This window comes from Verticillium nonalfalfae, assembly GCF_003724135.2.
Source record: "Verticillium nonalfalfae strain VnAa140/NRRL 66861 chromosome Unknown scaffold_13, whole genome shotgun sequence".
NCBI classification, from domain to species: Eukaryota; Fungi; Ascomycota; class Sordariomycetes; order Glomerellales; family Plectosphaerellaceae; genus Verticillium; species Verticillium nonalfalfae.
The window spans coordinates 256,979-281,127 of NW_021167238.1; the positions used below are offsets into that span (position 1 = coordinate 256,979).

Genomic DNA, 24,149 nt, shown 5'->3' on the forward strand with positions numbered 1-24,149 from the left:
AGCACCGTTGATCTGTAGGGACAGGACCATATGCTGCGAAAGGCATGGTCGCATGGGTGGCTTAGGCTAGCGACGCCCCGGTTGCAGTATGTCTCGGGTCTCCAGGAATGTGCTCTTTGGAGCGAGGGGGTAAAGATGCCACCATCGGTTTTGGCTGCGCGCTAGTTTTTGAGCCGCGCTTTATCTCGTCATCGAGATCTGTTTTGTGCCCTAGGGCAAATCATTCCGGCATCTATGCGGCTGGCTATGTTGGTGCCTGACAGCACGACCGAACGATATCGGTTGGGTCGATAAAGGCAAGTGAGGATCATGCTGCTCCTGAGTTTCAGCCTGCTCAATCTACTTGTAGCACGCAAATAATCTAAAGAAAGAGACGTTCTAGAAAATAACACTTGAAATAACACTTGATCACTGCAGCATGTCCCCGATCTCAGACTTACTTTCATGTAGGGAGCATCGTGTCTATCATTGCAATACAAGCAATGCCCAGTCTTGTATAACAGTCACTTAAACAGCCACTGTCTTACTGCCAGGGTACATTCCAGGATGCCGGGCCCCTCAACAAGCCCACCCGTGTCTTAGTCAGGCTGGCTTCGTCATTAACGCAAGGCAAGCTCTTGGTCTAGCTCCCGTTCTTCCATTAGGCAGGCAAATGACAATAATGTTTGCCGTCGTTCTCGTGTGGTTGATTAGGCCTGAACCTCATCTTCGCGATCAGAATGCATGTGATCGGACGATCGTGGGAAACCCTGACAATTCGCATGAGCGCCACGAGTTGCACACGCGCTGTCTTGAGCAATGGGCTTGCTAATGTGTGCTTGTTCGAATCTTCCCACGTCTATTATTCTTCCTTTAAGTTCTAGCCTTCTTAACAGTGAGTCTGGTAAATGTGGCGGTGATTAGGTACTGGCAAATCTCTGACGCCGTCATTGAGGCAAAGGAAAATCCCTGGCGGTGATCCCGATCCCTGCGGACGATCAACCCTAACAACTTCAGTAGATCGGAGTGGGGTGCAGTACTGATTGGTCACCCCAGACATCCGTTTGCATCAATTCAAGTGACGTTATCGGTCAAAGGTGGCCTAATGAGCTAGAGCACCTTGAGTCAATCCCTTTGGATGACTGGTTTTACTGTCGGCTGCGCTGCAAGATTTGCTTGTGCCTCGGGTTGCTATCATCACGTCAGCTAAACTGGATATAACCATTGAAAAAGCCTGGAATGACGTGTGATTGACTGATCAAGTAAGGTATCCAAGGCGAGAGTTAAGTTCAAAGTGAGGAAAGTGCGCGCCCATCCTGGGTTGCTCGTAGTGTGAGGTGAGATACGACATCAGAACGTACGATTAAGGCTGGCAGCCGAGCAATATCCCATACTATTCCGTTCGCAATGCTGATGCAGCTTCAAATCTGAAAAACCAATAACGTATGATGTGAGGACCAAGGCAGTAAAATTGGGAGACCTCTGCAGTTCAGTCTGTGACGTCAGTACGTGAGATTACACAGGCTGATCTATCTGACTCCCCCAACACCTAGCCACGTCTTCCTCTTGCAGTACCTGTCTTGATTCCAGTATTCCTATTCGATTGTCCGCATTTGAATAACTCCGTCGAGCTTGGCGGACGAGTCTGACACGTTACAGACAGTACCCTGACCTCGCCCCGAGGTCTTCGGGACGAGCTACATCCCATCTTCCGATCCTCTGTACTGAAGGCTAGTCGCTCATAATTCCAGTAGAAGCCTTAAATGGATATATGGAAGCGGATCTTCGGTGCGAAACGGGCAAAGGTCTCGAGTCTTCGTAAGCTAAGCTCGACAAGATCGGTCTCCAGCATGATGAACCATGCCGTGGCGAACCTTCTTGTATTTGGTCGCGCAACGTTCGGCATACAAGATGCAAGATTGAAACCTCCAGCTCCTCAAGGAAACAGAACACGTGGTGGGTGACCTCGGTTCACAGTGTGTCCAGCATGGCGAAGGTGGGAAAGGTTCTTCAATGAAATGAGAAAAGTCCGCAACGGGAGCGAGAGCATCACGGGCACCTTCTCATGGCTAATCGCCTCATGACGAAGGATACAGCTCGACAGATTGTGTTGAGCGTGGGATTTTCATCTTCTGCAATTGGCAGCAATTGGCAGCAATCGGTCACGGATTTCCCATCGTAAAATCTCGGAAAACCTGTAGTGTTGCGCATTGGTCAGCGTTGGGAGGCCTCCGTGCATGAGGCATCCATAGTATCCCTGATGGCTTCTGCCAAGGTAGGTCTGGTGTACAGCAACGCCAACACACTGTGGCCATTGGCCACAATGCCTAAAACCGTGAAGTCTTCGCTATCATGCCCAAAACCTTTCGCAAAAATGTTGCTTTGGGTCTTCTACCAGAACACTAGTATACTCGCTCAAAGTGTGCTGTATCCTTAGTCACCTCAGCTCCGAGGCCGTGTACCTGGCTGGAGTCTCCAGATGATGAGCTTTGGAACATCTAAGCATTCACGGCACACGATTTCTAGGGATACTTGAAGGGGAGGTGGACGGAAATGCGGGTTCTTCATGTCGGAAGAGGCCACAAGGAAAAGAGACATGGACAATCGTTTTGTTGATGTTATCGTTCGTACGGTGTTTTACCTAGGCGATTTCGCCGTATCGGGCAATGTACTTGCTGTGCTGGGTATGTCTTTCACTCCGACTGTTAGAGATGGCTCTCGTTACGGCCGTTAGAGTGGTGGACTAATACTTCCTTGCGAAAATTCAGGGGCCCGTGGGTAGGAAGGCGGCGGTGCACAACGCAGCGCACAGGTCAAAGGGCGACTCAATGGCGCAGAGCAGTATCGTGTGGTTGTTGGGAATCAAGCACAGCCCCACCACCAAATACGTTTTAGAGGGCAAATCGACATACCAGAGAGCATACCTTGATTCTCCGATGTGTGAATGCGGCGCTGCGGTGACCTGACCCAATCATCCATGCTACGAGCGGCACAGTAGTGCAGTGAAATATGATCTCTGGATTTCGTTTGGGGCTGTGTTGTGCGCCCAGAGTCTGTAATGCCTCGAGGGGTTTGCATAGCCCCATTGCATCCGCCAGGGGCTGTACCACCGACGCCCGATTGATATCCCATTCTTTGAGAAACAGTGCAAAGCTTGGGCATAATGGAACCTTATCAGTGGCTGAAGGCCGGCATACGGCCCTCCGCGGACGTCAAAGTGCATTGTGACACGGGTGCACGCACAGTCTGAGGCCATCCACTCAAACTCCAGATGCAGCTATAATGCTACTTAAGCATGCCATGCCATGGCCTGTCTGGAGAGAGAGACATTCCAAGCACCTTCATCATACAGAACCTATCAAATATTGCCAATCAACTCGCAGCAAGATATCATTTCGACTGTCGGGCAGCTCCAAGATGGCTTACGTCGACCTTGAAGCGTACGAAAGAGCCGTCTTGGCTCTCTACATTATCGCATTCCTCGGCTCTTTCACACTATGTATTCTGACCTTTGCCAAGCTCCGGGGAACGGATGTCTATCTCGGCAAGGCCGTTTCATGGCTGAAAGCCACATCTGTTGTGTTCACTTTGTAAATCACCCTTGGTCCACCTAAGAATTTCAGATCGCAGCTAATCAGGCGCGAAGCTCTATCCTTCTTGATTCCATCGAGCGAATATTATACTTCGCCTCGCGTTACGGAAGTTTCTATACCGATCGGAGCCCGAGCCCATTCATAGCTTGGACTGCTGTGCTTCTCAATATCTGGGCCAGAGCCATGGTCCCGATCCTGTTGTCGGCGGCAGGCGGTGGTATTCACCATGTCATGAGCAGTGAACCGGCAGGTCGAGAACGGCTTGTCCGCTCGTTGGCACTGGTTCTGGGCGGATTCAGCGCCGTCATGGCCATTCCCATCTTCGCGGTCTTTGTCTATGCTCACGCGGAGAGCATGAGCAACAACCCCTATGGTATCGTGATCGAGGCAGCGGATCACATGGTGCGCCTTCATACCGCCCTCAACTTTATGATAGTTGTAGCCTCGGTGATCGTGGCAGTCTGGTCGTTCACCATCAAGTCTTCGCAATGGATTCGCTCGGTAAGAGCTCGAGTGTTTATCTCGACTGATACCGGAACTAACCTTCAAGCAGGTTACAAAATTCTTCATTGGCGCTAATTGCATCAATGTTCTCGGCGCCGCGTGGGAAATGGTGTATCAGATTTTGTATTCATATTTCCCTGCCAGCTTTGTTGAGAGTGGCTACTGGACCAGGATGATGCTTCTTCTTCTGAGCACTTGGGGAACTGCGCTAACCCTCGCTCTTGTTTTCATGGCACTGAAGAAACAGCCCAGCATGAACAGAGCCAAGAATGACCGAGAAGCTTCCATGTAGCGCGAGTCCTCATGTCTGATATTCGACAGTCAGCGCGCTCTCCCCCCTTTCACTCAGTAATGATCTATTGCAGTGGACTCACCAATTTTCTTCAATTCTGGCGAGTTTAGTCGTGCAGAGACCTAGGCTATTTGAGATTTTAATCTGTGTATGGATCCATCAACCTGCTTGAAAGATCCACGGTCTTGGCCACAATTCTGTTAGCAATATTAAGATTCCCCATCGATTATTGACAGTATATGTCCCTCCAGTCATTTAGTGCACACTCGAATACTCGTCTATCCGATTTCTCCATTGATTTGTACTAATACTGTTCATCATAACAGGATGGTACCTGCCATGTTTGCCATGGGGTACACAAATCCTAACAATACCACCGCAAGTCGTCACCCTAATGTATGATGGGGTCGAACGGCAACCCTGTATCATTTGCATCAAGTACTGACGCTGGTGCCACATGTCATTTAATCTGCCTTCGGGCTCCTCTCAGGGCCGCTGCAATCTTGGGACGGCGTGTACCCCCCGAACCCCACCCCCCCTGAACTCGCATGCCTATCTGGTGATATTGAGGGTATGAGGGAACCAATGCTTGTTGTTAACCTTTAGGCAGGTTGATCTCGGCATTTGGTATGAAGACTTCGTCGTTAGACCAGCTTTCGACAGGATTCGTAATGATAAGATACTGACTATGGAACTGTCATGTTTTGCCGTAATCTGTCTGAGGTTCAATTCCCGGCGAAGCCTGACGCGGCCTCAAAGCCGAGGTTGGGCAGAAGAGGTTTCTGCGGTTGATGAAGTGGCAGAACTGACACTTCTTGTGGCATTCGATGCTTGGTCAGCAGCTTGGCTTGCCTCAGCTCCCCAAAGCTTGTCCATGATGGCATCTCGCACCGCAGTGTCCCTCGTGCTTGAGAATTCAGGAGTAGTGGTCGTCGCCATCCATCGCCCATGGCGCAACGCCTGGGCAGTGGTCGGAGCACGAATGGCGCGGCAAGCGGCGCGAATGGGAAGACTCATTGTGAAATGTTTGAATGTTGGGGGATGGAAGCAGGCAACAAAATGTTCTGGATGAAAGCTATGAGGGCATGTACAACTTGGATAGAATGATTCAAGCATATCAAAACATATGGTCTCCAAGGACACTTATACAGCGTGATGGCTGTCGGCTCGGGTGTTGGCAAGTGGATGCTTCGGATGAACGGAAGCCTGAATATGAGCGGCCAGCCGGACCTAATCCGGGGTACCCCAAAATGCCCCGCGGATTGTATCGTTGGTGGACCCAGTCAACAGTACACATGCAGTTTCGGCCGTAAAACGCGCCATTCTACAGGTCCAAGCATTCCTCTGTTGAAAGTTAAAAAAGATGCATATGCACTGCTAGTTAACAACCGGGTCGTGCTTCACGTGGAAACGCTTCGGAACTACGAAGTGCTGGTCTGACCGAAATTCCGAGCAATGTCGGATCCCGAACCCCGAGTAAGATGCCGAGCAGAGCGCAATGGGTGGACAAAGGCACTCAGCGTGCTGCACCGCTGTAGTCCACAGCATCTGAACAAGACCGGCGCATTGTTCCCGTGCTTATTAGGGACATTTCCCCAGCAATCCTGGCTGGGAAGCAGTCTGATTTGTTGTACCAGAACAATAAACGCCCTTGCTTGATGCGACATATCTCCTTCGTCTCCTGTTCCTGCTTCAGTCATTGCTGAGTCCGATCCCATTCCAATAACAAAGCTTTGCGTATATTTTTGGCAGCGCTAGATGGCATTTATGACTGCCGACCTAGAAGTAAGATTGCAGCGCAAGTTTTATGACAGCAGAACTTGCGCACCCGGCAGGAAGGAAGAGTCAGACATAAGAAACACAGAACATGATCGATAGCTGCATTTACAATTGGTCGATCGTTGACACTAGTGGTATCGAAATGTCACAACTCGCGGGGCGGGGGCGGGTTAGATTATTATCCGGTCCTTAGCAGCACTTCGAGCTAGCTCGTTACTACAAGAGGCTTGTATCAGCGTCCCAGCCCAGTGGTGTTATCTCGGTGAATTGTTAACACAGGCCAATCGATGGCGTCTCTCATTGAGCATATATCCTCGGTCATCTTGCTTAAACTAAGAAACGAGTTCCCATGTAAACTGTGAGTTACAAAATATTGCAGAGGGGCATTGTGTTTGAGGTCTAGACCTGTCATGGCCTGATCTATTTTATTCATAGCAGACATCCAGCCAACGCGGCGTACGAAAGCAACGGTTGTGGACCGGAGTACTCATTGGTGCCGGAACTGTTAAAAAGAACTGCCATCTTTGGCACAAATGGCTTAGCGATAGCCAGGTCAACCTGTGAGTGACAGAAGCATGGTAACATGAGCTGTCTATAATCCATGATAGCGAAGATGGCATGATGTTGCTAATTTGTCGACTTTCTGCACGAGTTTCAAGCTATTACACTTGAAACAATGAATTCAATGTTGCTATTCGATACCGCCTGTAGCTATCAATGCAATTAGATGGTGGTAGACTTTGGACGATGAGCTGCGCGTCCATTCAATTCAGGTGTCCATCATGCCACACGAACAGGAATGATCATGCATTTGAAGTCGACCTTCAATCCCAAGTGAACTTTGGCTCAATATGGCGAATACCTCCGATGACCCATGCTTGGCGAACCATTGTTCCTTAAGTACGTTTGTGAAGGGCACCTTCTTATTCCGGGTTAGCATGTGAGGTGCAATTTGGGCCCATGCCGTTTGAGAACCAGAGGCAAGGTCCGGTAGGATCGATAGCGGATCCGACGGCACGAAATTAGATCATGCGGAAGGGCGGCACAGCAGATGTGATTGTCAAATTTCACGATGGCTTCATAGCAAATAAATACCGGGACAGGTCCTGCATTGCGTGACAGCCTTGGCGTCGCTTGTCTGCCAAAGCGAAGATCGTTCCCCAGTAGCCGACCAGAAGAAGAAGAGCAGTCATATACCGCGTGGTATCATTTCCACGAACATTGCGTTCATCGTTTTAAAATGCCGACAGCTACCTGGGCCTCAGACTATGACCTGATCAATCTCGGCCCTCTGACCACCACCTTCACAGCTCCGCCTGAATGTACCCTCCCGGTCCAAGGTGTCGGGCTCGGTCCCGACGCTTATGAGCCTGACTACATCCTATGGAACCAACAATGCGACATAGTATCGGCTGGCAACTGTCTCCCGTCGGGGTCTGCAATGGACAATGATTACAATTCTCGCACCGGTCAACCAAACCAAGGCTATCAGCTCTACTACTACTCGCCAGCTGCGGCGTGTCCGGCAGATTGGAAGACTGTCGGCCTTGTATCACGAGCCAACGATGGCTTACTGTCGTACAGCGGAGTTTTTGATCCGTCATGGGTAACGCGTCCGGAGAAATCGGTAACGACGAACACTGTCTTCAATCCCCTCGTCCATCGGTGGGCGAATGAACTCGGCCCTCAGGAGACTGGCATCGCGTGCTGTCCCAGGTGAGCTAGATCCGCGACTTGACGAACGAGGATAAAACGTCTGACATGGAACCCAGCGACTGGATCCCTGATATAAATGCGTTCTGCTTCTCTAATTTCCCAGCGGGCAAGTTTCCGGGCACAACAGCATGCGGCATCGAGAACACGAATTGGCCTCCCGGAACATACGTACCGGGATCTTTTCCACTCGGCAACCAGACCGTGACGGGCATAGTGTTGAGCCTGACAACGACGCTCGACCTCATCAGCTCCGAGACGACTTTTCCTTCGGGCTACTGGGCCACAGCCGATGACGATCAAGAATGGGAGGGCATTGCCACCCAGAACATGATTTTTTTGGCTACAGGCGGCGCTTCTCCTGCGCCGACGCCGAAGCAGACTTTTACGGAGACAGATGCCTTCTCACAGGCGACTGGTGCGAGTGCAACAACGTCGTCACAGAGTGGAACAGGAGCAAGAATGACGGGCTCGAAGGGGCATACGTGGGGAATTGTGGCAAGCCTAGCTGTATTGACGCTTTTCTGTCCGTGGTAGCTGGGGATGAGGGGTCGAAGGCTTGTTACCTTAGTAGATTCACTCAAACACAAAACGCTTGAACTTCTTCAGGCGCGTGGCTATTTTCAGCGCTATCTGTGAATTTCCCGAACAAGGCAAGCGAGATGCCAGCCGCTGCCATCTAGCCCGCCTCATAAGATTGTGTGTGGGACGGAAGGCAAGAGTTGGAGTTATTGCGACTGACCACGAGCAAGGCACCCTCGTATGTTGGGCTAAATCCCGGGCCAATCACCATGAAATCAAAGCCATCAGGATAGCAGTGTCTGTCTTGTCCATCATAAGGCCGTTGGAACGCTCGTATGCAAAGAGACAGAAGCTCGACTTCAATTTGAACGAGTGCGCAAAAGTCCTGTATGAACGTGTTGGATTGCGCTGTTATTAGTCCGAACTGGTGTAATGGCTAACATTTGACGCTCTCACCGTCAGGCTCAGGGTTCGATTCCCTGGTTCGGAAACGTTTTGAGGTTTTTTGCTGGTTACTCACCACAGCTGTTAAAGAACATGTAGCTCTAACAAATCCCCGCCAACCACCAATCCGTACTGGTGTATCGGTTAACATTTGTCGCTTTCAATCCGGAAGCACCGACAGGCGCAGGGTTCGACTCCCTGGTTCGGAAACCAGAAACCAGGTGCTCGGAGGGCATCAGCTTTTGCTTTTTCCTTCATCATTATCATCTTAGTCTTCATGTTCTAAGCCTTCGTCCGCGATAATTGGCTTAGCGAAGATTCCCCCTCCAACATGTCCTCCGTGTCGAATCATCTTCGTGCGTTCTGGCACCTTAGAGTTCCTGAAGAATTATGTTGCTGAGGTCGCTCCGTGGCTCGACATGTTCGACAGCAGGCTATCACAGGGGGACCCAGATCCACAAACGTACACCAAAGCCTCGACACCGAATGACATCGTGCATCCGCCCTCGCCTAGATTTCGCGTCACATGTTGCGGGCGATGGGTTCATCCCACTGAAACGCATCTCTTTTTTGTTTGCGGAGCATCATCAGGCTTGGCGCTCATGGGTCGACAAGCGACGCTGGCTAGACCTTGAATGACCACTCCACTGGTCTCGACGGTGTCGTGAACGGGGCTACTTGGGTCGGCTAGCGCACTCACGCATTCTGATCCTTCGACTACGATAGATCGAACGGGATTTCATCTCGGTATGTGTTGGGCCATCAAGCGTCCTTCACCTGTGACTCTTGGTGGCATGGGCGTGGTAGTTCGGTGCCGCTGAGGACAAATTAAAATTTGTGATGGGTGAGGGATGTCATCTTCTGGAGAGGAATTTAATAAAGTGTACTTGTTCTCATGGTAAGCTCAAGCGGGCATATACCGCGGTCTTGCTTTGGCGACTCTGAAGACTGTTCAACGTGTACACCTCGTCAGGAACATACAGGCCCGGATCAGACTCAATGCGCTTTATCTCGGGACTCGGAGGGTCAACCTAGCAGGCTGATATACTGAGAGCCTCCATCCAACGTGCCGGCGAGGGACAAGACATGCAACATGTACGCCAAGACTCACTCACCATGGCCATCGAGAAGCGGAAAGACCGCAGTGCGCCAGCCATCCATGATATATGTATTCAGAAGCTCCCCCCATGCCGATGGCATATGACCACGCTCCATTATGTACGTATGCATAAATGTTTCCAGTCCCTGAAAGCCCGAGCTTCCATTTTCTGTGTTCAAAACGCCTGTCCCCGAAGCCAAAAGTCGACCCCAATGCGCCAGCCCATACACCAGTGCCCCTGTTAATCGGTGGGCTCAGTTCCAGACCATGCCAGTTCAGCCTTCGTCCTTCATCCCATGACCTCCAGCTCCGCATCGATAAACTCCCCAAAACCGGGCGGCAATGCCTGCTTGTCGCCCATCTGCTCTTTGAGAGGCCCCCAGTTCGGTTCCGTCTCGCCGTCGCCGTCGCCGTCGCCAGTGAAGACGGGCGTTGGCGGATATGCCGTGCTCGCAACAGTGGACGCGCTTCCGTGCTCGCTGGTGGTGCCCAATGACTCGTCGCCGTCGACGGCCATGACAGAATTCCACAGCCTGTGCAGCTGTGTCAAGGGCTGCTGGGCCTCGAGCTCGCGCCGCCCGATGCTGAGGCCGCGCTGGAACCAGGCGGCGTAGTACCACCGGCGTGGCGCGTAGGTAGCGACCTCACTCCAAAGAATGAAGACCATGAGGGCGGCAGGGCTCTTAGCGCGCAACAGTGCAATATACTCCTCCTGCAGCATGACGGGCCAGGCGACCATGTGGCAGAACATGCGCGGCTTGCCACCAGGCAGCGTCTTGACCCAGGACGACAGCGCGGCGAGGGCCTTCGTAGCAGCGGCGGCTTCAAGGACCTCGCGGTCGCTGTCGCTCGGGCCGGGTCGCAGCCAGGTCTCGAGCTTTGTGATTTTGTCAAGCGTCGCGGGCGCGAGGTCGTCTGGGTCTTGGGCCCAGGCGTCGGCGTCGGCCTGCTGAATCTTGTCGCGCAAGGGGCTGTTCTTCATATATTCGGCGATGGACACGCCGAACTGTCCGCCAACGCGCATGAGCGACAACGTGTCGGCTGGATTGGGCTGGTAGGGTATGGACATGACGTTCTCGTCGAGGAAGGGTCGGTAGTAGTCGAAGATACCGTTACACATGGAGAACATGACCAGAAGCACCCAGTTCTCCTCGTTCATTTCTCGAATGGCGAGCCGAAAACAGTTGCTAGCTTGTATGGAGTATTGATAGGTGAGGGCGTAGTATCGTTTGGGGTCTGGAGGCTGGAGGTAGCAAATGTGTAACGCTGACAACGACAGCATGATTTGTTGGATGAATATGTGTCGCGTGGCGAGCTGCGGAATCCACCTAGACCAAACATCGCATTTTGTAGGGTCTGACAAGAGCGAGAAGGTGTGCCACGCATGGGTAAAGAAGTGATGCTTCAGCTCTGCCTCGTCGGCCCTCCATCGTTCAGCCGGCATAGTGTTGATCAGGGCATCTCGTGAAGAAGCGTGCTCGACGGCGGCGGCGGCGTGTCGCACGACAGCCATGGCGTCGTCATTCCGGGTCGAGATCGACAGGCCCGTCGTCAGGTCGCTCATGTTCGTCGCCAGCAGGCCAAGATAGCTGCATTGTTCCTGGCGTCGGCGGCAATTGGCGCAGACGGGACCGATGCAGTCGCACTGGATAGGTCGCGGGGTCAGCCATCATGTCGCCGGCAACGAATAAAGGCGATGGACAATTGGCATGCTTTGCTTCAGTGATGGCAGGGGCGGAGAAGGTTGCCTACCTTGACTCGGCGTTTCTTGCATTGGCTGCAGCCGCTGCGGCTCTTGCCGTTGAACCTGCGAGAGCCTTTGGGAGGCATGGCGGGTAGGACCGCGAGAGGGACGTCGCCTGATCGCGTGGATCGTTGGTCCAACGGCAGTGCTTGGGTCCTGTCGTGTCGTCTTGTTGAATCTGTCGGCAGTTGGCGCGCTGCGAATGCCAGTTGCCCAGCTCTGTGGGAAGGGAGGCTCACATCGAGGTCGATGCTATGCTGGGAAGTTGGGTGGAGAGAGGTTTCGTGCGGGAGAAACGAACGGGAGATGGATGCACACAGTTGGTTCGTTGCGGTTGCGTTGGCGCGGACGGTACAGTAACAGCGCACAATCACAATGGGCTTTGGCTCTGCCTTTGGGGGCAGACCGTGGGCCGGGGCCGGGTCGCGAGGGGCTTCTTGGCTGTTTATTAGGTGCTAACCGTCCTTTGTCTGCATCTCTTCCGTTCGGGTCAAAGGCGGCAGAATCAGGCTTGGCAGGATCTCTGGCGGTGGCGGCGACGGCGGCGGCGCCCGATGGCCTTTTTGCCGTCTGCGCTGCAACCACACGATCATAGTGGCGTGAGTGTGTCGGACCCGTCCGTGGTTCATTGGGCTAGCAGTTGCTCGCGTGTCAGGATCAGGATTGAACTCGAGCTGGCTGAGGTGAGCCCGAACGGTTCGTTTCCGAAGCGAACAAGTCCTCGTAGCCTCATGTGAGGACTGTGCAATCGGCCCAAGCTATTCGGAGGGGAAACCGTGAAAACCGTTGGATGGATGGATGGACAGATGAGGGGAAGAGACGGGGGGGTTGAGGGGACCTTCTAGGGCCTCTCGCTTCGTCATGGGTGTCATTCTTGGCCCCGGTGGAGGCCGGCAAGTCGACATCCGTACAATTCCCACCCACACACACACGTGGTAGTGGTGTCAGGCAGGTTGGGTATGTTGGTCCTCATCGGGATTTGCCAGCTGAGTGAACACCCACTCCTTCCAGCACCCTATCACGTCCCATGTCGACTGAAGATGGCTTCAACATGGCTTGTGTTGTGAGATCCAAGCCGAGATCAGGATGCTATTGTCAAAATGTCTGAGTTCGGATCAGTCACGAATTGCAGCCTACCAGGCCCGACCCTGCTTCTTGACCTGGGGGAAGCTCTCAGATCGGAGCCCCTACTATACCTACCTAAGTAAGTAGGCAAACCCTCGTTGACGGCGTTGCAGGGATCCAGAGTGCTGCCGAAGTTGCTTTTCGTTACGCTGAAGTGCGCGGTCAATGCAGCGCACCAGCCATGCTTAAGACCCTCTCCTTCGGGAGGGACGAGATACTCTGCAGGGATATTCTGCCTCTCCCAGCAGTGCACGCTTCACTTTCCACGCCCTTTGCAAAATGTGAGTAGCCGTTGAGGGATTGCCGACAGTCTTGTTTTGAATCGCACCATGTCGCTATCGTGAGGGGATACAGCGGTTGAACCCAGGGAGGACACGATGGACGTTTGACCAGTGCCCAAAGTGGATGCCAAAACGGCGGAGCCAAGCGAAGGGCAAACGATGCCCTTCCTCGAAACAGGTCGAAGAGGACCAGCCCTGATGAGGCCCAAGAACACGATCTAGCGGCAGCAAACATCGCTGCTGCAGGCGCAGCCTCAGTACCACAGTACTACCAGGCCATACACCTGGCATTGAACTGCAATCAGGACGTGGAGAAGAAATGCACCCCTCTGTGGTGTCAAGCAAGCGACGCAGTTTCTTGATCACCAGTCTGGACATCTCGGGTTTCAAGGTCTATTTCAATGTAAACCAAGAAAGGCTGGTTCATAGAGACTTGAAGGACCGTCCAACGGGACGTCTCAGAGTAATCTGATTACCCACGAAGAATTCGCCTTGTGCGACTGATACCTGCAGCTAAGCAGTGTTAGCGGTCCCTCATGAAGAACCTGGATACTGCCAAGTATTCCTGGAAGTGCGGCGTATCACAGAGTGTGACCTTCCAGCCTGCACATCCAGCCTCGCCCAGGCGGAGAAAAAAGTTCTGTTCTGTTGCACTTGCACAGGATTCGCGTCGAAGTTCACATTGTATTTGCTGTCAACAAGGAAGGCCGAGATGCCGGATCCGGTGTGATAGTGGCTGCGTCCAGCAAGGCTGGCGTGAGCTGACTTAATGTAGGCCTAGCTACCTCACCTAGGTATGTAGGTACGTAGGTCAGTATGGTAGGCGGGACGAACAGTATCGCCCTCATGGGACTCCGTATTCGGGGAAGAAAGTAGGCGAGCTTTTTAAGATGCGGCCACGATCCCCATCTTGGTTCGTACAGCTGATGAAGCGTTAATGTGCCGAGATTTGTTTGTCTGTCGATCTGTGCGCATGTGCATGGGCATGCTTGGTTGACGAAGATGCAAAAACAGGCAGGCAAGGCAGGGTGGTCCAGGCTCGCAATTCAGGTGACAGGCCCCCCCAGGGTAAGAGCACTTGGCTGGAACAGGTTTAGCTCAACCTTAACGGCAAGCTGGGAAGGCACTCCCCGTGGCCCAGCAAATCGACCAAACGACCCTGCTCCACTTTTCATCGGGCTGCCCACCCCCCGTTCTTCCAGTTTCCCCTCAAACTGGGATCAAAGCTGTGATAGGGTCATGCTTCGCGTGGCCAGCCTAGGTACAGTACGAGACGGAGGATGCGTCTGAGGGGTCTCATGGTCAGTACCGATATCCTACAGGGACCTTCACGATGGTGTGAACGTAGACGAGTCTCTCCTTCGGCGCCATGCGGCGCAAGCTGTATGCCCGGTCTGTTCAATACAGGGCAGGACCATGGTGGTTGTTCTTGCGAGTCACGCCCTAGTGCGACGGGCGACTGCTTCTTCCTTGCTCCCTCGGTCATCAATAATGCATCATCGGGGCAGTCGCATCAACAGTCCCTTCCTTTCCTGTTCCGTACCTACTTCCCCACCCTGCCAAGTTGCAGCATTTTCCGCTCTCGCCCCCAAACTTGACCTCCAAACCCCAACCTTACCAACAGTTTCTGAGCATGTCCATCATCACATAGGTAAGGGACACCACACACACATACAGCGCGACTTGATCCATCCAACCCCTCACTGGCACACCATCACGCCGCTTACCCTCTGTTCCCATCAACGGCGGCTCGTCACCCCGACTCTGTGTCACCGCAGATTCGTACTCACTCACCTTGGCCGAATTTGTGCCTCTGAAGTGCGGCCATCAAACAATGATCACCTGCACCTGTTGATCCACCGCCCCCCCCCCCCCTTCTCCACGACCAGAACCGAAACACTTCCCACCGCCTTTTACCGCATCGAACGTCGTCACACTTTGCGATCCTGCGCTTTCTCTTCCCGCCAAACTGCCTCTTGCCTGCATAAGCCTCCCCTCCATCCCCTTCTCCGCCTTGGCCCTGTTCGCTGCTCCTAGCCGCCCATCCGTCCCTATCGGGTGCAGCCACCACTTGTTGTAACACAAACGCAACGCAATCGAAGAAGCTCTCGGGCTCGTTTTTCAGAAGACTGTCTGTCTGCACTCCACTCTCTTCCCGGCAACTGTGCGACTTTCCCTCTTTTCGCCCCCCTTTTTTTATTCTGTTTAAGCCGTGGTCCCAGGTGTTGTCGTCGTCGATATCTACCACTCTAAGCGTCTTTGCGGCTCTCGACATCAAAAAAGCCTGGCAACACCTGTCACAAGGCACAGGGCGAGCGGCACGCAAGCGGCTTCTCCATCAGCAGCGACCAGCTTCGTCTGTCACCCATGCTCGGCCCCCTGCCTGGTGTCTCACTAGCGCCAACGAATCTGTCCTAGATCCCCTGTCCTCCCCCGGCTGATTTGCCTTGGGTCGCGCCGCCACACACGAGCCAGACGCCCTGACGCCCTGACGCCCTGACAATCCTACCAGGAGAGAAGACGGGGCAAAAAATCTCGGCTGGGCCCAGCTTTGTCTCAACCAACGCCAGCTCCACAAGCACACCAGAGAGCTCACGCTGTCACGAACCGAACCTGACCCAAACACCAAAACAACACACCCACGACATCGTGTTCCCTTTCCGCCGGCTGTCGCCCGACCATTGCGCACTTGCGACAACAAACCCATACTATTCTCTTCGTCTTCCCTGCAGACCTTGTCTCATTCTGCTGCTGAAGTCGTCGGCGTCCTCGTCGACCCGGAACCGCGCATGCGGCCTCCCCTACACGTCTCTGCCAGCTGCTGAGCTCTTTCGGTCGCCGTCATGGATCCCCGACAGCCATCCCAGCTGCCTTTCTCGCGCAACGCTGCGTCGCCTTATAATCGATCGCCTTTCCCACCGAATGCCGCGCCGCCGCCGTCGAACCCAAACCAGTCTCCCTATCCCCCTACTACGGCGCATCCGCCGCCGCCGCCCAACCCTCCCTATACCGATCAGCGCAGATCCGCCGAAAACCCTTACTACCCTCCAGGGCCCCGGCCGTATCCTCAAGAATCGAATCCGCATTCTCAGCAGCAGCAACAGCAGCATCCTCCTCCTCCCACCCATGGGCACTCTCGTCACACCAGTACATCATCGTTGCCTCCGGGGCCCCCCTCGAATCGCACAATGCCACCGCCGGGATCGCCACCTCAGCAAGGTGCTCAGCAGCCACAGCAACAACAGCAGCCCCCACATCAACTAGGCTCTTATGGCTTGCCGCCACCAAGGGGTCCGCACATGACGAGCGGTCCACCGTCATTCCCTGGCGGTCGCGAACTCCCTGCCCTTGGTCACATGCCGAGGACAAATAGTACCGGCAGCTCCATGTCGATATCCTCGATGTTGGGAGGACCACCTTCGGCGTCTCGCGACTCTCAGCCGCCGACTTCGCAGTATGCTCCCCCCACGACGTCAGCCGCCTCCGGTCCGACCTTTGCCCCGTCCGTCCAAGCATCTCCGCGGATGCCTTCTGCCGCCGCTGACTACCAACCATTTCGAAGACCATACACTCCCGACCACCCTCGACCGTATGACCCACGAGGCGATCCTAGAGGCGATCCGAGGGCGGACCCGCGAGGTAGTGTAGCGGCATCACCGCAGAAAACGCATTCAACCACGCCCGAGATGCAGCGCTACGGAACGCCCCAGTCCTACCACCAGCGAGCGCCCTCACAACAAGAAAGCAGGGAGTCGAGTCGCATACCTGGTGGCCCTCCCAGACCAAATAGCCCGCCCAAGTCGTATCAGGGTGCGCCTCCACGACAGGGAGACTTGGGCCGAGCGCCGGGCCCAGAAGACGCTTATCAGCGGCGAGAAGAGGTGCCGCGCGGCGCGATGGAATACAACCCAGAGCGGCCCGGGCTCAAACCGTTTGCTTACGACGACCGTTATAGGGCGGAGCGCGAAAGACGTGATGAAATGGAGTTGAGGGAACGAGAGCGACGCGATCGCGCGCATTCGGGAGGAGAAGGAGGGCGAGGCCATCCTGCGCACCAGCCCGATTTCCGACAACACGAGCCGCCACGAGGCCAGGCACCTCCATACAATCGTCCACCTGATGCCCGCGACCATGCCCGCGACCACGCTGCCTGGCCCCGGCCGCCTTATGAGCAATCCAGGGCGCCCTATGATCCTGCCGGATTTTACCCGCGACATCCTCATCCCGAGCACCCCTCCACTGCTGGACCTGGCTATCCAGGCCACGCCGCTCCAGCCTATGGCCAGCCTCCCCCTCCCGACCGCTACCCGCCCAGTTCCCATCCTCCGTCATCCCATCCAATGCCACAGACGGGTCCGCCGAACCAGCCCCAGCCGTTCGATTCCCCGGAGCGCGCGCGCATGAACCTTCTCCACCCGCAAGCTCCACAGCCTCCGCCAGGTCACAGAAGGCCACTCGAAGAAGGCCCGCCGCCGCCATCCGTCGCGTACAACCCGGCGCATGGATCGATGTACGACTCGCCGAGGCGGCCGGGCGAGGAGGGCCACGCGAGCCAGCGCAACCTTCTGGCCATTCAAGAGATCAATCGCAAAGGTCGCATCTCTCCTCTTCCGCAGGCTGTGCAGGGGGCTCAACCCCAGATTTCCGCCCCCGGTGGTGAGCCAGGCATCAAGAGCGAGTTCGGTCGCATGTTCTCCGGCATAGGGAGTGGAGTTAGCGGCATCGTCTCAAGCCCTGTCGCGCCCGGGGCGCAACTTGCATACACCAACGCCAGCTTGGCTCGACGTGATGAAGTGGACGCTCCTTTGCATGATCCTGGACCTGAAGTGGGAGGCAAACCACCAGCCAAGGGCAAGCGAAGGAAGCTGAAAGACGCACCCGATGTCAAGGTCGACGAGGACAGCAGTGGGCGACTCACACCCGCTGGTCGTACGAAGCGTGCCAAGACGCACCAGCACCATCATCAGTAGGTTTCAATATCCCCTTTAGAGTTTCAGTAGCGATCCTAATAAGCCACAGCCATCACCACCACCATCACCACGAGCCCGATCAACACCCAGCGGCGGCACACGCTGGCGTCGCACCCTTCAAGAACACCAAGGGCGGCACTCCAGTTCCCTCGCCCACGATCGGCGGCAAGGACCTTCTAGCTGGTCATCATCATCACCACCACGCCGTGCCACGGGCAATGCCACAGGTGCACCTTGGAAAGGAGCCACATGCCAAGACGCCCCTGGCCAGCCCCACGGTCACATTGCCACCTAGACCCAAGACAATCGTCACGTCAAAAGAGGTTCTTCAATCGGTCGCCAGCCGCCCGCGTCATCATTTGGGAGACGTGGTGTATGAACCAAGGTTGCAACCAGCTCGGCAGCTGCAGAGGCAGCCTTCTGACGTGGGATTTTCGTCGACGCCGGTTCCTCTGCCCTGGAAGCTCATCAAGGACAAGGAGAACTGCACCATGACAATCAAGGTATCTCGCACCCACCTTACCAAGGAAGCGCGCGAGGAGATTACATATCGCAGAGCACTGTGGGGCACCGACGTGTACACGGATGATACGGACGTCGTGGCGGCGTGCATACACGGAGGCTGGATTCGAGGCGAATGGTCCAACGTGGACGTCAACATGTTGGACCTCGACCGCGGCATCTTGTTCCAGGACAAGGAGCCAATACCGAACAAGCGACGCAAGGATAAGGAGAGAGACGAGCAGGCCCGACAGGAGGCCAACATGGCGACGTATCTCGACAAGGCACCCAACACTGGCCCCGTTCAAGTGCAACCTGATCGCGATATGCAGGTGACGATTCTCATCCTGCCCCGGCTCGAAAAGTACAGCAGCACGGTGCGGTTCGGGGTCAAGTCTCGCGAGTGGGGCGGCACGTATGGCGGACGCAAGTCAGTCCACGACGGCATCAGCTTCATGATCACGGCCATCCGCTGGGTCGACAATGGCGCCGGAGCACAGAGCCGACTGCGGGGCAAGGCTCGACGCGAGCGCATGCGCAGGGCCATGGCGGAAGTAAAGGCTGTCAACTGGCCCGAGGGTAAGGGCAGCGACCAGGCTGCTACCACGGTAACGTCGGTTGATATGACAGGCGCATGGCGAAAGACCGCTGAGGCGAAGGCAGCCAACGGCCAGGCCAGCCCTACGGACAAGGGCGACAAGGCGCCTAGCGAGGGCGACAAGGAAAATCAGCCAGTTGAGAGGGCTGAGGAACCAAGTGAGCAGGGTGCGGTTGATGACGCGTCTGCCAGCGTTGCTGAGAAGCAAACGGAGAAGTCGGAAGTGGAAGTGAATGGCGAGAAGAGCTCGTGAGTGAGCAATATCTTGTTGCCATATTGGTGTTCTATCTCGTATTGGCAGCTATATCATATGCCACACATGTCAGTCTTCCGGCCCTTCCCAAGGCGGGAGCCGTGAAGGGGGATCAGCAGGGATCAGTTGTAGGATGAAGAACTGTAGGCTAGTTGTAAATGCTCTGAATACCCCCAGTTCATCTACCACGCGACTCAATCGTAGCATTTTACATGGTGTTGTACATGTACGCCATCACATATCACGGTGGCTTTTCATTATTCAGCGCAAACCCGCATCGACCCTCGGACAAGCGTACTTGGCATCGCCGTACATGATGCGCATTTTCCTTCTTCATCTTGCATCTTTCCGGTATTGTGGCAGCATCGCTCCCCTCACTGCCCATGCCATTCATCGCACAGCCATGCATTAGAAGTCCGTCACCCGCCCATTGTAGCTCCAGTCGCCATCACCACCCCACCGCAGAGGCTCATTCTTCGGCCCGCCGACCTCGCCCGTCTTGGGATTCGTCTCGCCCTCAAACTCGGGTGGCGCGCCGCGGCGCACATCCTGGTGGAGGGCCTCGCCGTCGTCGGTGCGCACCTCGACCTTGCCCGGTGCTGCCGCCGCTGCCGCCGCCGCCGTCGTCGTCTCGGTCGCCTCGGCGGGAGAGGGCGGGCTCATGTCGAAACCAGAGGCGACGGCCGCCGTGCGCTGGAGGCGTTCGAACTCGGCTTGCTCGGAGGCGGGGAGGCGGGGGGGCCCTGGAGAGGGTTTGAAAGCCGAGGAGGAGGAGGAGGAGTAGGGTCTTGCGAGGGGGGCGCGGAGGGCGCGGAGGGCTGTTGGAAGGCGGGGGAGGAGGCGTGACATGTTTTCGTCTGGTGTTCCTCTCTTTTGTTTGCGTCAGGTGTTTTCGAGGAACGAGTTGGGCTGTTGGTGGTGTTGGTTTGGGTTTGGCTGTGGCAAGGTTGGAGTTGGCGGCGTCAAAGGATCCACGTCTGGAGCTGCAGTGCATGTTCCGGGACTCGGGAACGTTCTGGGTGGCTTTGGTGGGGTGCCCCGGTTTGGGCCGAGGTGGCGGTTTTCTTATGTGCGCCACCTGTGGCGGAATCTTCTGTTTCGACATCACCGTCCTTCGACTCAGGTCTCAAGGCCTGCTTGAGCTTCTGTAGAGACTGGTGCGAGACTCAAGACAAGACTACGAACGACAGGATGATCGTGAATGAAATATCTTCTGTTGAAGACGATTGGGGTCCTTACTCCCTGTACAGTTCCGCCGACGGCTACTAATTACCAGTACCTCCTCGAGCAATAGGCTGTTCCACCAGGAGTCTTGTCGTCAACCAATAATGAAAGCTATGCCGTGTTGCGCTTCCAAGCACCCCATCAACACATTTTATTTCTGCTTCCTACCACGCATGGACAACTGTACTCTCTCCCTTGACTGGCACAGCGCTCATCTTCGCCCGCTCTGGCAGCTCACACAGAATCCATCGAACAAGCTCCTCGTGGCAGAGCGCCTTGCCGGCGAGCCCTTTTGTCGAGCCGAGCTCAGTCGCGTCACAGCTGACAATGAGTTTCCGAATGTCCGTTGACGACACATTGGGCTTCCGTTGTCCTTCGGTCCACGGCACAAAGCGGATCGTGAGCTTGGGCACACCCTTGACTGTTCCGCACCGCGTCTCCTAAATGGCGCGCACGTCAAGAACGGCATCGCAAAACCTCTCCTCCACATAAGCCCTCTGCTCGCGTTCTGTAGAGGCGTCAGTGTTGTGGTTAGATGACATTTCTTTGGGAGGGGAAAGGGAGCTCACCAGCATGAGGCACGCTCCCGATAACGAGAGCATCGTTGAAGCGGCGTGTGGCCTTGTCCTCGATCAAGCGTCGGATTTTGCCGAGATTGAGGTGTTTCAGCCGGTGCCAATCAGTGCACGCTGTGATGCGCACGAGGTTCTTGTGATGCCCGGCCACGAAATCTGCGGGCCGGCAGGCATCCGAGACGATGGTCTCGGAACAGTTCCAGCGGGCCGGGCTGTGCACTGAGCTGATGGAGACATGGTCGGGGCCGACGGCCGTCATGAAGTCGACGGTGAAACCGCTGGACACGATTGAAGCCTCCAGGCGGCTGCGGAAGGCGTGCCATTCTGTCTCCGGCTGGTCGTAGACCCAGACGTTGTTTGGGATGAGGGGGCTATTCCGACAGAGCGAGACGCGCAAAGACTTGGGCAGAATGATGGGGTTCTCTGCAATGCCGAATTTTTGCTCGAGGTGGGCGTCGTCGATGGGAATCATGATGGCGGCGATGATGTTGAGATCTTCGCCGCCATGGTGTAAGACGTGGGTGAGCAGCTCGGCGTGGCCGTAGTGAGGCGGGTTGTATCCGCCTGCTGCCAGGATGATAGTATTGCGGAACCCACGGCGAAGTAGCGGCTCGACCGTGTGTTCCAGATCATCGCGGAAAATGGGGGCCTCTTCGTCAAAGGGGTCGACTTCATGGTATGCTTCCTGGATGTAATGGGTCAGGGGCGCAGTTGTCATTGCGACGTCAGCTTGAGCTGCGCCACCAGCTTGGTGGTATGCTGCGAATGGGTGGTCTGCAGACATTTTCGTAACATGCTTTGTTTGTGGTGATGAGGGCTTTGGCGTGCACGTTTGGCGATGGGAGGGTTGTCTTTGAGTGCGTAGTTGTGTCAGCACTTGCCTGAGATTTGTGGCACACTGCTTTAACTGGAGGGTAAGTTGATTGTTGAGCTTTCCATTTGTGTCTCTCAATTACACGTGTCTTTGAAAAGGGAAAGAACGTCTGAATGCATATTCGACGCGCTCATGAAAGTCAACAGCCCAGGTCACGTTATCAGTGGCCCAAGAGTAAAATTGTACTACACATGTGACTCTTGCGGTAGACAAGTCCTCATAATCTACCTATCCAATGTACCGGTGGGCACGGTCAACTTACGCATTGCTCATTACTTGCAAAAGTTGACACAAGGTGCTGGACAATATATTTGTAACTGATCATTGCAGCCTCTTGGCCAAGGTCTAGTTGAAACCTAGCGCATCGACTTGATGCCGCGCTTCACGGCGGAGCTCATGTGCTCCCATCAACTAACACAGTACCACATTGTATGCAGATAGATTCCAGCTAGACGCCTGCCCAATCATTACGTTCCAAGACTAATCCCATACCTCAACTCAAGCCTTGAACACCTTGTCAAAGTCGGTCATGGTAAACCTGTACCGAACCTTATTCTCCTGAACTCTCTCAACAGCCTCCTTCAGCCCCTTCTCGCCCAGGGGAAGCTTCTCCACCATGGGCGTAATGTTCTTGTCGCCAGCCAGCTTCAACATGGCTTGCATTTCCTGCCTATTGCCGATATGGCTGCCTGTCAGTTTGGCAGCATTGCTCGCAAAAGCGCTAGGCGGCATCTGCGGCAGCGGCTTATCACCCAGGCCAACCATGTGAAACTCGCCGCCAATGTTTAGGATGCTCAGATACGTTGGCAGATCAAATTTATCGGCAGCATCAGTGCAGTTGAGGACAAAGTCAAACTGGAAAGCCCACTTGTCGGCCCAGTCGTTTTCGTTGGTGTCGATGACGCCCGCGGCCCCCAGCGCTCTAGCATCTTTCTCCTTGCCAGGTGAGTGCGTCAGCGCGTACACTTCTGCACCCAACGCCTTGGCCCACTGCAACCCGAGGTGGCCGAGGCCGCCAATGCCGATGATGGCGACCTTGTTGCCGGATTTGATACCGGCGCGTACGAGTGGAGAGTACGTCGTCAACCCAGCGCATAGCAGCGGTGCTGCGTCGGCCGAGTCGAGGGCGCCGGGGATGCGGAAGACAAAGTACCAATGCGCGCGAATGTGCGAGGCGAAGCCGCCGTGCGCGTCGCTGCCATCCTCGTACTTTGAGTTGTATGTGTCGACCATGTGAGGGCAGTAATTCTCGTTCTGGGACTTGCACTGCGGGCACTTGAGGCACGACCAGACCTGGGCGCCGACGCCGACGCGGTCGCCCTCCTTGACGTCCTGTACGGACTTGCCGACGCGGACAGCCTTGCCTACGACCTCGTGGCCGACGCAGAGTGGACCCTTGAATTCACCCCAGCCGCCGTTGATGGTGTGGACGTCCGAGCCGCAGACGCCGCAGCACTCAATCTGAATGTCGACATCATTGTCTGTGAAGGGCTTGGGTGTGAGGGTCTGCTTGGAGAACTCAGTCCAAGTCTTTGGGCTGTCAACGCAGAAGCCCTCGAAGGTGTTTGGGTATCCCATGATATGTTTGGCGAGGTGTTTAGGGGGATGGCGATAAATGATGAGGCGTAAAACTGGATGTCAGGATGAACAGTAGCTGCGCATGTGGGCAACCTTGATGGGCATTCACAAGCTACAAGCCTTATATAAAGGAGAAACAGATCTCTACTTGAAAAGAAGAGCCATCGATGGGTATCACGGCATATCGTCTCTGGGTTCCGCACTTCGGGGTCGTCCAAGCTGTGACCCATTTCTAATGACGTCTTCGACTTTCCCTTGGGCTTTCGATCATTTCCCACGACCTTAAAAGCATCGTCACTGGCGTCGTGTTTGTGGGGTGAATGCCGGGCATTCTCTGACCGAAATCTCAATTATTCCCTGGAGGTTCTGCTCCGCGGCTGGCGCTGTATCCATGACGAAATCGGACAGCTATTAGGCCTGGTATTATATGGCCCCGACGGTCATTCGCTGTCTCGATCAAAAATGGGCCACGTAACCCCAAAAATTGGTTTGGATGGTGGA

The 24,149-nt window shown here is 55.0% G+C and overlaps 7 protein-coding genes and 2 non-coding genes across 9 annotated transcripts; 5 read left to right on the top strand and 4 right to left on the bottom strand.

Annotated features, from left to right (window-relative positions):
• Window positions 1–3,396: 3,396 nt before the first annotated feature.
• On the top strand, window positions 3,397–4,151 carry D7B24_001508 (uncharacterized protein; the record flags this gene model as incomplete). Its single annotated transcript, XM_028635737.1, has 2 exons — window positions 3,397–3,569; window positions 3,626–4,151. The coding sequence occupies 2 exons, from the start codon at window positions 3,397–3,399 to the stop codon at window positions 4,149–4,151; spliced, it is 699 nt and encodes a 232-aa protein (XP_028497939.1).
• A 3,236-nt stretch (window positions 4,152–7,387) lies between these two features.
• D7B24_001509 (uncharacterized protein) lies at window positions 7,388–8,543 on the top strand (the record flags this gene model as incomplete). The annotated part of the gene is made up of 3 exons (XM_028635738.1): window positions 7,388–7,863; window positions 7,920–8,284; window positions 8,488–8,543. 3 exons carry the CDS (start codon window positions 7,388–7,390, stop codon window positions 8,541–8,543), a joined length of 897 nt encoding a protein of 298 aa, XP_028497940.1.
• A 257-nt stretch (window positions 8,544–8,800) lies between these two features.
• D7B24_001510 lies at window positions 8,801–8,872 on the top strand. The gene has a single exon. It is a non-coding gene; the product is annotated as a tRNA-Glu (tRNA).
• An 80-nt stretch (window positions 8,873–8,952) lies between these two features.
• Window positions 8,953–9,035, top strand: D7B24_001511. Its single transcript has one exon. It is a non-coding gene; the product is annotated as a tRNA-Glu (tRNA).
• A 1,179-nt stretch (window positions 9,036–10,214) lies between these two features.
• Window positions 10,215–11,755, bottom strand: D7B24_001512 (uncharacterized protein; the record flags this gene model as incomplete). The annotated part of the gene is made up of 2 exons (XM_028635739.1): window positions 10,215–11,570; window positions 11,678–11,755. The coding sequence occupies 2 exons, from the start codon at window positions 11,753–11,755 to the stop codon at window positions 10,215–10,217; spliced, it is 1,434 nt and encodes a 477-aa protein (XP_028497941.1).
• A 4,163-nt stretch (window positions 11,756–15,918) lies between these two features.
• On the top strand, window positions 15,919–19,397 carry D7B24_001513 (uncharacterized protein; the record flags this gene model as incomplete). Its single annotated transcript, XM_028635740.1, has 2 exons — window positions 15,919–18,041; window positions 18,095–19,397. The coding sequence occupies 2 exons, from the start codon at window positions 15,919–15,921 to the stop codon at window positions 19,395–19,397; spliced, it is 3,426 nt and encodes a 1,141-aa protein (XP_028497942.1).
• A 408-nt stretch (window positions 19,398–19,805) lies between these two features.
• Window positions 19,806–20,246, bottom strand: FMP21 (putative mitochondrial protein, conserved; the record flags this gene model as incomplete). Its single annotated transcript, XM_028635741.1, has 1 exon — window positions 19,806–20,246. One exon carries the CDS (start codon window positions 20,244–20,246, stop codon window positions 19,806–19,808), a length of 441 nt encoding a protein of 146 aa, XP_028497943.1.
• Window positions 20,247–20,785: 539 nt separating this feature from the next.
• Window positions 20,786–21,980, bottom strand: D7B24_001515 (uncharacterized protein; the record flags this gene model as incomplete). Its single annotated transcript, XM_028635742.1, has 2 exons — window positions 20,786–21,042; window positions 21,191–21,980. The coding sequence occupies 2 exons, from the start codon at window positions 21,978–21,980 to the stop codon at window positions 20,786–20,788; spliced, it is 1,047 nt and encodes a 348-aa protein (XP_028497944.1).
• Window positions 21,981–22,568: 588 nt separating this feature from the next.
• On the bottom strand, window positions 22,569–23,648 carry D7B24_001516 (uncharacterized protein; the record flags this gene model as incomplete). Its single annotated transcript, XM_028635743.1, has 1 exon — window positions 22,569–23,648. The coding sequence occupies one exon, from the start codon at window positions 23,646–23,648 to the stop codon at window positions 22,569–22,571; it is 1,080 nt and encodes a 359-aa protein (XP_028497945.1).
• Window positions 23,649–24,149: the final 501 nt, after the last annotated feature.